The 12288-nt window shown below is 42.9% G+C and overlaps 2 protein-coding genes across 2 annotated transcripts in view; both read right to left on the bottom strand.

Annotated features, from left to right (window-relative positions):
• The window catches only part of LOC139351094 (pyruvate carboxylase, mitochondrial-like), a 251754-nt gene extending 245901 nt beyond the window's left edge, over positions 1-5853 (bottom strand). Inside the window, exon 1 of the mRNA XM_070992772.1 lies at positions 5359-5853. Within this exon, the coding sequence (XP_070848873.1) occupies positions 5359-5360 (2 nt within the window). The 5' untranslated portion in view covers positions 5361-5853. The remainder of the gene's footprint in view (positions 1-5358) is intronic.
• Positions 5854-10163: 4310 nt separating this feature from the next.
• The window catches only part of LOC139351801 (uncharacterized), a 9204-nt gene continuing 7079 nt past the window's right edge, over positions 10164-12288 (bottom strand). Inside the window, exons 8-11 of the mRNA XM_070993806.1 lie at positions 12171-12259; positions 11467-11589; positions 11035-11135; positions 10164-10899 (exon numbers count right to left, since the gene is read on the bottom strand). Of these exons, the coding sequence (XP_070849907.1) occupies positions 10368-10899; positions 11035-11135; positions 11467-11589; positions 12171-12259 (845 nt within the window). The 3' untranslated portion in view covers positions 10164-10367. The remainder of the gene's footprint in view (positions 10900-11034; positions 11136-11466; positions 11590-12170; positions 12260-12288) is intronic.

Below are 12288 nucleotides of genomic sequence, written 5' to 3'. Positions count from 1 at the left end.
AACACGTGCTACAGCACGAACGCATCACTCCTCTGTCCAAAGTTAAAGGTTGCAGAGTCCTGAGAACAGCCAGCGTGCGCTTGGCAGCTTAAAAGTACTGAGGGGATTTCGGGTTCACACATTAACTTCTCTGAGACCAAAGTTCTGTTGTGTTTTGACGCACGCAGCCCGTGATATTGTGACACACAAACACGCATCACTAGCATTAACTTTGCCCTAATTGAACGACTGTCAGGCAAATACATACACATGGTTATCTTGCAGCAGTTGTGCAATAACTGATAATCCAGCCTTTCATCCTTTACAGCATACGTCTAATTAAAGGCGTAAATACAAGCAAACTACAGGATCGAGCTGCAGAATAGCAGACTGAGTTAGCAGTGTGAAGTCAGCAGCTATTATAATATAATATGATATAATATAATATAATATAATATAATATAATATAATATAATATAATATAATATAATATATGCCTGTAAGTATGAGCACACATAGAGTCGATCGTTTGTTAAGAAAATATTAACAAGATGCTAATTTCCTGTATTGGTAATTAATGGTGATGTAATAATCATATGCCATTGTTTTATCAATTCAAGAAATATTGATTACAAATTTATAAATCATAATCGATTTTTTCCCACCCTACTATAGATCACCATTTATCACTTTACAGACTTTTCCCAATAGTTCAGCACGACTTATTCTATACTTTCAGAAACCTTGGAGCCTAAGCTGATTTTGATAATCAAATTCTGTGGGTTTAGTCAAGACTGAGCAGCACAATGCGTCTGTAACACGAGCCCAGTGGTGGGATGGGCAGGGTTAAGCTGATGAAATGAATCCAGTGAAGGTCTGCAGCTTACTAATGTAGAAAAGAAGATCCACAGATGCTTCTAGTTATATATAGCTACAGGAGTTTCAACCTTTATAACATAATGTTCTCTATCACTGCTTATTAAGACTGGTCTGAGCATGTAACATGACACAGACCTCAAGCCTCGACACATTTAAACTGAAGACCGCCTGACAAACATTCACTCGCGCTGAATCACGCACACACAGACCTTTTATGTCAGAGCGGTTGCTTAATTGTTTAACGTACAAGCATCCAAATAATGCCTGAAAAAGTCGTTTGTCATTAGATGTGGAGGGAAAGCGAGTGAATGGAAAATGAGTGTGCATTCATCCACACTCACTTCCTCCCTCCTTCCTTCCACCTCAGCAGTCTCCTCCTCTGCCCTACCTGTCCCTGGGCTGATAGGTGGAATGGATGACTCCACGTGTGCGTGCAAATAGATCAGGGCTCTTCAAACACAAGAGCATGTCATATCTTCGTAATGGTTTATTCCTTAATCTAAATGTAAACAGACCGAGGAGGAAGCTCGACTGCTAATGGCAGAGGTCAAAGATCAGCTCGTAAGGCTCCTATTCAGCGTGACCATGCAATCATAGGCTGAGAGAACAGCAGGAGTCGGACTGTTGGCTACCACAAAACTATCATCCTCGCTGAAATTCATGCAGGAAGGAGATTTAGGTTGCAAAGAAATTAACGTGTAAGATCAGCTGCGTCAGAGCAGCAAGCGACAGTTAAGGATGAGGTTTATAAAGGTCCCAATTATCAACAGCAACGTGTGCTTCAACAGCAGGAACAAGGTTACTGAGGCTGGCTGCGAGTAGACATAACAGATGCTTGTGACTGGACTAAAAAGTGGGTAACGGTGGCAGAAAGGTTAGAATATTTGGCTTGAGGAGAGGCAGATCACGAGTCCGGGGAAATAAGACAGTAACAAGTAATTCTCTACCCTTGAGCAGGACCTGGAAGAGGACCCTTGAGCAAGATCTAAATGTCAACAAACAGAAAACTAGTTGCATTAGCAGATGATAACACACAGTTTGTGCTGCATTGACAGGATTATTAGAGCCAGAGGAGGCTGCAACATTTCGCTCTCGCCGTTCACTGTCAGCCTCTTTACCAGCTGTGTCAACAAGATGCTCCAGCCTCCTGCTGCTACAGGCTGCTCCTTTAGGAGATAATATGTCGGAAAAACAGACTTCTTGCATAATTCTTGAATAAAAAGTGCATGTGTAATTGCAATATAGCAGATAATTATTTAACCGATTATCTTGGGTTATATCATCACAGACCATCAAGGACATTTTTTCAACTTGAACTTGAGGTTCCCCTGAGGAAATATCTACTAGATACTTCATAAGAACCTGTTTATAAAAACTTTGCTCTCTTTACAACCACAGATTAGCAAGAGAGGTTCTGCGTAGTGACCAAAGACTAAAACATCTTGTGTGCAAATGTGGATGAGGAGAGCATGAAAGCTTCATAAGCGACATGGTGCTAAGCTTTACTAGACCCTCTTTGACCTCGAGGGAAGAAGCAGATTCCAGATACTGCTGACGCTGAACATAGCATGCATGGTGTCACGATTCTGCTGAGCTCCCGCTAATCACAGCTGGATCAGTCTTTCATGAACCATATCATCAGTCAGTGCTTTGAGGCCCAGTGAAGGAACACCTCCTAAATCTGATGCATTTCCTGTTCAAAGAGACAACGAGATGGGACACAACGCGTTGAGGGTCCAGCGTAAACCAAAAGAATATACTAGAAGTTGGAGGAGAAAGGAATGTTTTAAGTGATGGGTGGAGTAGAGGAGCCGCTTAGTTGAACATTTCATTGGCTGCTTTAATAGGTGAGAAGTTTTATTTATACCTCCAAGCACAACAAGGTGGAACTGCTCAAGACAGACACCTAAAGACCATCAAGAACTTCAGCAAAGGTGTGACAAAGTAGACCAAAATAATCTTTATGTCATCACCTTCAGAGGGTTGTTTGTCAAATAAGGGTGCGTGGGACTCTGCTCGTTTATTCTCACCACAGGCAGCCCTGTCTTCATTCACTACTTGCCTCCCGGTCTGACAGATCCCACTCTCAGTCCTTCACCACACGTCTCAGCTATTTGCTGGATGGTGCCCTGGTAGAGTCAAAAGGTTCAGAATTCCCAGGAAGCACAAATATGCTACTTTGTCATTCTTTGGTGGAGCAGTGGCAACACTGCAGCCTCACAGCTAGAAGGTCCCGGGTTCGATTCCTGCTGTGGGCACGGGGGGGCGTGTCCTCCACCATACCAGGAAAGTTGCCTTTCTGTGTGGAGTTTGCATGTTCTCCCTGTGTTCACCTGGGGTATCCTCCATAAAATATACCCCCGCTAAAAACATGCAAGACCACCTGACCAATGGTGACAGAGAAAGAACTGGGTACCCGGGCGCCGCTGTCAGCTGGCAGCCCACCGCTCCAAGTATGCCGCGGAGGAAGGACGGACGATGGATGGGTCAAATGCGGAGAAATAATTTCACGAAGCATGGCGTGTGCATGTCCTGTGCATGTAGCGTGTGTTATAAAATAAATTTTCTTTCTTTCTTTCTTTCTTTCTTTCTTTCTTTCTTTCTTTCTTTCTTTCTTTCTCTCAGAACCCTAACAACAGGTCATGACTCCAATTAGTTGGCAGCAATGATCAAAAGCTGCTGAGGCAAGTTTGCACCAGCTCAAGCTGCAGACTTTTCAATTTATTGTATTTTCAAAGCAGCTGCTGTCTAGTTCGGGGAAACATATGTCACCATTAGCATGCGTTGTTAAGACAATGTTATTGTTAAAACACACTGAAACTCTCTTGACATTATAAAAGAAAAATTTGCTTTGAAAAGCAAAACAACCCAAACTAGAAGCACAGACACAGTCAGATAGACGCCTGCATTTTGTAAGTGCAGACTTAAGAGGCTGTGGCACACGCTGAGAGACACGCTGTACCACTTTTGATGCAAAACACTTTGAACTTGAGTGTTCGGCATCTGCAGTCCTCCAACAACCAACTTAATTCGTCCTAAAAATCATGCAAAATGACTTTGAAACTTTCAAGAAATAAGGTTTAAAAGGCTTGCTTACAAAAATCCTTGCTTGTGGAGAAAAACTATCCTCTGACTATCCCTGGCCTCCCCTCATCTGCATCTAAAAGTGCCCAAAGCATTCAGTTATTTAATTTTGACTAAAACTACAAACGTCTTCTTTAGAGATTTGCATGTTGGAGTGTGTGTCATTGTCAAAAAAAAACTATGCGTCCCAGTCGCCTTGAACATTTTCAGCCTATTACCTTGGCATTACTGCGACAAGTGAAACATCAAGGTGACTGAGTGAAAGGCACATGTCCATCAAACACACAAAGCCACTACAGTCACCTGAGGCGAACAAAGACAAAAACAGGCTGAAAAGCATATCTGATCACATTCCTGCTAGAGGATTTACTGCAGGTTCAGCTCATGACTCGTAAAGATAACCGTCTGATCACTGCACAGCTCCCACTGTGCTTTCCGGAGATCTGCGATGGGGGCAGCTGTCCCGCATGTACCTCTGTTTGAAACCAATTAACGGCTGCTTTCCTGAAATGATTCTGACACATCCCATACACGTGTACGGGTTCAAAGGTGAGAGAGCAGACAGCAAATGTCTGCAACACAGAAATTCAGTGAGGAAAAATGAGGCCATCACACACACACACACACACACACACACACACACACACACACACACACACACACACACACACACACACAATTACAAGCTCTCATGTGAAGAAAGAAGAAAACAAGCGTGTTATGCAATCTACAAGTTCCAACATGTAAATATTTATTCCCTTCTAACACACTGTGGGCACATGGAGACATGTAGTCCCTGCTGCGACGTTTCCTGGTCTTTAAAATCCTAGATTCCCATATAAATACCTCCATCCGGTAAAGGAGCCCCACCACAGTATTTCAGTTTACCTCACCACCCATTCTGCAGATGACAAAGTAAAAGCGGCAATACCTTTGGCAATAAAAGCCCTCGCTGCACGTTTTGTCATGTTGTCAACTCACGCTATTACAAAACTCCATTGAAAAAGCTCCCAATTTAGCGAGAGTCTAGCAGCAGCCACGGAGCACTTTGATGCCACTTTGCTAGCAGCCGGTACGAGGAGTTGAAGTTTCCGTGTGCACATTTCGGCTTAAAAAACGTCAGCCATGAGTGCTTGTAAAGTACAGAAGGCAGTATTTACTCTCTGAACAAGTTTTCAATACACAGTTTACTTCAGGGGGACAAGTTGTACATGAAGCAACTGTGCAGTTAAGACTGTCGGACTCGCTACATTTGAAACATCTGTTACCACGTTGACAGGAAGACACATGCCAAGGACGGTTCACACGTTCAGACACTGAAAAGGGAAATGGTTTAGGTCAAGTACACTCAGTGCCAGTCACAAGCACACAAGACTCATTCATACTCGGGCACACGCGTTACCCATCAGTACTCACATGCTGGTGCTCTGTCGGTGTCAGTAAATGCTGTGAATCCGCTGTCAGGTAACCGGACACCGAGTGTAAACAGTCGACTATCAAGGTTGTGTTTATGTGGGTGCGTTTGCTTCTTTGCTTGCTAACCTCACGCGCACAATCACAGATACACTGCTGGTCGGAAGAGGAATGAGATATGGGGGGCTTATACACACACTCTCGCGCGCGCACACATACACACACAGGTACACGCGGAGTGACTTCGGGACGGCCGAGCTGGCGTTTAATGCGTCGACACGCAAGCTGTCACACACGCACACACGCACCCGCGCACACACTTGCTCAGTCCCTCATATGTAGTAAAGGCGCTAGGACTCTGAAGCTAGTTGCTAACTGTCTACTATAGCTAACTTAGCTAGCAGCTGGCACCGTTCGTCTCCGTCTGGCGGATATAGGAGTCTGCTACTGCGCCTGCCTCCTACTCCTTGTTAATCTCTCTCTCTCTCTCTCTCTCTCTCTCTCTCTCTCTCTCTCTCTCTCTCTCTCTCTCTCTCTCTCTCCTCCCTCCCTCCATAAGCTTCCATCCCTCTCTCTGTGACATGACGCAACCAGGCACTCCCCCTTGGCTCTCAACCAATCACAGAAGACGGCATGAACGCACGCAGAGAGCGGCACCATTTAAAGAGCTCGAGACAAAGGTCAACCCTCCGTAGCATCACGCACGTCCTGTGTGTGTGTGTAATATGCGCCATAAAAGTGTTATGAAGAGGAAGAAACTAAGGACAAGAAGGACAATTTCCCTCATTGGTGCAAAGCTTTATAGACCTATTACGTGTTATTTCTCATTTTAACACTGATAACACACAATAAGAACTTAACAATAGCTCTGTTCTGTTCAAGTGCTACCTGCCGGACAGGTGCTACCAACTTAAATTTATCAGGTGGGTGGAAACACAAGTCCAAATTAATCCTAATGTTGTTCCATATTTGCTGGATATGTAAATAGGCAGCTATTTGCTGACAAATTCAGCATATCGACTTGAAAGTTCTGCCTCAGAACTCAAAATAAAAGCAAAAAAAATGATCATGCTTATAAGTGAAAGCATGGATGTGCTAGCTGGATATATATTTTTATATTCACATTTACATACCCTTTGAAATATAGTTAAACATACCAATTTGATTTGCTTTTATTATACGTATTTGCTGTCAATTGTTCTGTATGTTCAGAAAATTGATTTCTTCTCTACATTTTTAATCAACATCGTTACCAGAATAACTTAGATGAATTTGATCCTGAACATTAATGTCAGATCAGACCCTCATCATGAAAGAAAGAAAAAAACTCAGGAAACAGCTCAAAAGGACAGGATTTGATTACAAGCTCTTAAAATGGTTCTTTGTAGCCCTGCTTTGTACAGAGGACAATAGACTGCTATGCTTTTATCTCAAGAACCACACAATACACACTTTTTGAGGACATTGCATTGAAGCAATTCATTCATGATCTCCTTTTTCTAACTCTAATCCTTACCTGTAATTTCTTAGCACTTGATCCTACCCTCATTTGGAGGGGATACACACCCTAGATTACATATATACATATGGCATCTATCCAGGTTTGCATGTAGTGACGCAAGGACAGAAGTTCAGTAACACACACAGACATAATCAAACACGGAGATTTGACCCAGGTTCACTCATACATGATTGTTTCTCAACTCTTGTGTGTTCTCTTATCGGTGCCAGATAACGGAGTCTGTGTCAATGACATTCCTGAGAGGACAGACTCAAAACCAACCAGCTATACGGCATCAGCAAAAATTTATGTGACAATATGTTCAAAGGGGTTAGTTAGTCAATAAGGAACAATATAGAGACACAAACCTAAACTTTTGGGATTCCTGGTCAGTTTAAATGACCTGTTCTTTCTTATTACTGTCTCTCCTGCTGAACTTTAATCAAACTGTTCTTCCTCCTCCTGTGTACACTCAGCCTTTCTATCCCCAGATGGTCTTTTAAAGGTCCTGATTATTCTCATAATTTCTCACACACCTCTTTTAGAAGTAAAGAGAGTCATCTCAGACACGCCAAGTGGGCCAACCACATGCCAAAGTGTTGCATCACCTCTCCTGTTGTAGCTAGGGCAGATCTGGGCCCAGCTAAAAGAATTTTTATGGGACTCCTTCCCTGCAGAACAGACTGTGACTATCAATTCTGTTGTCATTTTGTGCACGCAAAAGAGTGCACAAATGTCAGAGTTCATTTGGTGGGAGTCAATATTTATCATCCAAGTGGCCTTTCACCCTCTGAGAGGCCAGCGGCACAGTGTGCACCGATCGCACTGATTGTGTGCTAATTTAATTTCGCTGACTGTGGATGAAAAAAGATCTCAACATGTTTGCTGTGGTCAAAACAAGCCACTATCTGAAAGTAAGACACAACGATCAAATGTTTATCAGTGCCTGGTATGTAAATAAGTCAACTGAGAACATTTCTATGGGGGCTACTGCCTACCATGTGATATCAAGTGTCAGCAGAGAGGGAATGTTGGATAAAATGTTAAAGTTTCAGTTTTTTCCAGAATAGTGCACCTGTGCCAAGTATGACATAACAGAGCTCAACCTCCAACTGTGTCAATGACAGCAGTCGGCCTCCATGTGCAATATCTCACTTCAGGGGATGAGGAAGAGAAGTACATATGTTTGCTTTAACTAGTCTTATCCTATAAAAGTAAGAGAGCCAGTGACCCGTTACGTCACATGTCACAGGCATCTGATGTCAGTATGAACCGCTTTCTTGTCCAAGTTCAGCCATTCTTTTGTGTCCCTACATGATGGCTTGTTAGCATTCTGAGCAGCCTTTGCATAGTCTTACCACTCAGTGAGATAAAGACATGTTGTGTTGCCAGCCATGTTACATGTACATACATGCAGCCTGGCATTACTTAAATTAGAATTTTCTGGAAGGAGTAAGATGAGAATGTGCAGGAGCTGTGCTAAAACATATTATGCATAAAAGATAGTAGACTCTGCAAACACTCGGTCAAATATATGCTGGCAACATATATTATTTGATTTTACTCAGTATATGTTATCACTCTTTAATGTAACTATTAAAATATTTTAAACATGAGGATGTCTTGACAGGAAATATAAACTAGATCGATCATGTTGTCTCTTGTTGCTCTCCTTTTGCTCATGCCTTCATCTTTGAGCTGTAATGGTTATTTCTTGTGAGGATGACAGTGCTGTTGTTTTGTTGGTAAGGCATTCTTATGCACTATAACCTTGTCACAACAGTCCTGAAAAGGCTGCTTTTGTTTCTCACTCTGGCCTAAGAAAAAAAAAAAAAAAAATCTGCAAATGAGTGAAAGTGGGGTTGGGTTGTGGTTAGGGGGCTGAGCGCAGTCAACTGGCAAAGAGCTGCTCACCATGAATAGGTGAATGGCTGCTGCTTCTCTCTTTACTACCTCCCCATTTCCCCCTGCTCTCAGCCCATTGGTCTGGTCTCCCTCTCCCCCTTAATCTACGTCCTTGTTCTCTCTCTGTTTCTCTCTCTCTCTGAAAATGGCCAATAGTCAGGAGTGCTGCTGGCTGCCACTACCCCTACTCTGATTTCTCAGCAAACAAGAGAACAAAATGTCTGACAATGCACAACCATCAGAGTGCTGAAGAAGTTAAAACTCTTTATACAGGAGGACATGAAGAGAAGAGGACAAATCTGACAACAGCTGAAGGACATTTACGAAGTCAAAACACACATCACAGAAGTGGGAGGTGGAGTGCGAGAAGGAATCTGGAAAAATGGGTGGACAAGCTGTGCTAGACATGGTGGACTTTTGCCAGAGAGGAGGAACCACTGAACACATGATGCTCTTAAATACATGCATATACGATACAGAGATGCATGAAATCAAAGTCAAGCACATATCCATGCACTCATACACTTGAGGACCTTCTTTAACAAGGGTACACAGAGGGATATATGGACCATTATATATAGACCGTACACACACCCATGCAAACACTGTTATCACTGTCGTGGTGGCAGTAACACTCATGAAGGACCAAAGAATACTCACTGCCTTGAGAAATGCACCTGAGAAATAAGTTTCTAACTGATCAGTAGAGGTGAATTGTAGGTAAACACAATGATAGAGATGACATATCCTCTGCAAGCAATATGAAAATAAACCTGAAGACACTAAATTTGAATGAGCAAAATATAGATGAACACTGATGCTGTTTATGCATAGATTTTAGTTGTTTGTCTTTGGATTTTTGTCATTACAGATCATCCTTTCATGTGTGTATTTGCTTCATTTTAGTGGACCTACTCTCTCACACAAACAGTGCGCACGCTGCCCACACACATGCGTTCATAATGGCTCTTTCCAGGCATCTTCCAGGACACTGTAGTTAACCATCAACAGGTCAATTCTGGGCACCCAAGTACCCAGACAGCTGTAAGAGAGGAGATGGTCTACCAAGGTCAATATTAGCCCATTATGGTGTTATATGAAAACCTTTCAACAAGCTGAGTGTGTCTCTGTCTTTGTGTTTGTTCATGTATGTCTGCGTTTGTGAAGACCAAGTTGAATGTTTGCTACAGGAATAGTTTGATAATTTGGATAACACACGTACTCGGTTTCTTTTGAAAATTTAATGAGAGGATTGATATTTCTTTCATGTCTGTCTGTTAGATATAAAGCTACAGCCTGGAAGATAGTTAGCAGCTTAGCTTAGCTTAGCGCAAAGACTGTAAACAAGGGGAAACAGCTAGCTTGGTCAAAAACAGAAAAACGACCTTAAGGTTACAAATTTTATTCAAATGTCAAATGCATGAGAAACATTTAAATATGTAACACATTTAATTACATAATTTACAACAAAAAGTACAAAAATGATTTTTTTTTTCCGAATATAGTTTGAAAAAGTACTGAAGTTTGAATTGAAATTTGGTTTGGATTAACAGTTTGGAGGAGTCTTCGACCTCAGTGGTAGTAATGCTTTTGGGAGAGTTAAACATTACTGCCAGTTGATTGGCTCTTTTCCCCCCACAGTTCCAGCTCCCACATCGTCTTTCCCATCTGTGTTGCAGTAGTAGGTCACAGGGTCGGGGCCATGTCCAAATGAGCCCCATGATTGGTGGAAAGGTAAGATAGTGGTGGGCTCTCTTTGATTTAAGCCTGCACCATCAATATTAGTGATTACATGAGAATTTGATGCAGAGATGTTGCTATATGTCACCACAGTGCTGGGATCTAGGACAGTGGCATTGCTGGGAGAGATGGTGTTGCTATTGGTTACAGAGTTGAGGACATTGTCTACTTTGCTGTTGTTGCTTGGCATTCCCGGGAGGCCAGAGGAAGAAAAGGTCCGAGCTGGAGCCTGGAGCTGGAGCAGATTGCTGCCTGTGCTGGGCATGAGGTTGGTGGGACGACTGAGAGCCAGACGCTGGGTGAGGAGCTGGTGCTGCAGCCTCCTGTCGGTCCAATCCTCTTGAGGCTGCCGATGGATCTTCATGTGAGCATTGCGGGACTTGATTTTGTAGAACATTCTGGAGCAAGGACAGAGGAAAGACGGGACTGAAAATGAAGACTTGGAAATCGAAACCATCTGTTGGCTCGCCCTGAAGCCAAACACAGAGACAGTTCCTGTTGGGGCTCCTTCTATTATTACTGGTTGTACTTACTTGCCACACAGCTTGCAGGGGAAGAAACTGGCCAATGAGGGCACAGGAAGCGCCTCCTCCAGTCCAAACTGTCTGTTCACTGGCTGACAGGTGGGTGTTGTCTATGAAAACAGGGCCAATTGTAAGCTTCCACACCAAACTCTATATTCTTTCTGATGCCAAGAACAGTACTCTGTTGTGTTTGTTTCTATCGTGAGGATCAGAATGCATGACACAGTGGAATCCACAGAGTGTCATGGGAATAGACAAATCACCACAGGAAAAGAGAGACAGTCAGAAAGAGGATGAGAAAGAAAGCCAAAAGGCTGATATTGATAAAACACAAACTAAAAGAAGCACCAGTGGGCTGCTAGAGTCAGCTGGGACATCATGACAAGAGGCAAAAAGATCTTAACACTGAATCCCAGACTGCTTCTCTTGGGTCTTTCTTACATTTTTCTGCTCCTCCATCTCTCCATGCCTGCTCTCTTCCTCCTTCTGTTTCTTCTGCTTGTCCTGGAGCTTCTTACTCAGGTAGAAAAATTCAACACACTGGCACACAGTTTTAGTCCTCACCTGCAAAATGCACACACACAAACACAGTGAATACTCAAAACCTGTACACAGGGTGCTGTGGGCAGGGCGGTGCACTCTTGGTAATCTCATAAATGCGTAAGATTGAATCAAGGCAACCAGCAGATGTGGTGTTTAATGACAGCTTGCAAGTGCAGTCAATGAAATTATAGACTACAGATGCAAGATATACAGTAACTGTTACCTTCAGGTGACTGTAAAGGGAGTCAATGAGCTGACAGGGAGGGCCATCGCTCATTCTAGCTAATGCGGATGACAGAAGGCGGTGAAACATACTCTGGTTTCTTGGCACCTCCATTAGCAGAATACAACTGGTTTAGCACAGTTGTCAACCGTGGCTATATGGTTGAATGCTACTCTGTATTATTTCAATTAACTGACAATAAAATCCACCACAATATAAAAAGAAATAGCTGCAGAAACAGCTAGAGATGATTCATGTGTGTACATACATGTCATTTTCACACCAGGACACACACAGGTCAGAGAGGGAAAGCACTGAGAGGGTAACCACTAAAAAAATGCAGCATAAATCACAAGCAACGCATGAATAACAGTGGTACCATTTTCTGTATGAGTGAGAACTCTTTTCCGTAAGTTCCCAGAGCTGCACTGAAGAGATTCTTTTCACCGTCTGTCCAAAAGTCACTACCTGCAGTGAGAGAGAGGGGAGGGCAAGGA

This window comes from Chaetodon trifascialis, chromosome 23, assembly GCF_039877785.1.
Source record: "Chaetodon trifascialis isolate fChaTrf1 chromosome 23, fChaTrf1.hap1, whole genome shotgun sequence".
NCBI lineage: Eukaryota > Metazoa > Chordata > Actinopteri > Chaetodontiformes > Chaetodontidae > Chaetodon > Chaetodon trifascialis.
This window is presented reverse-complemented; position numbering and strand designations above follow the sequence as displayed.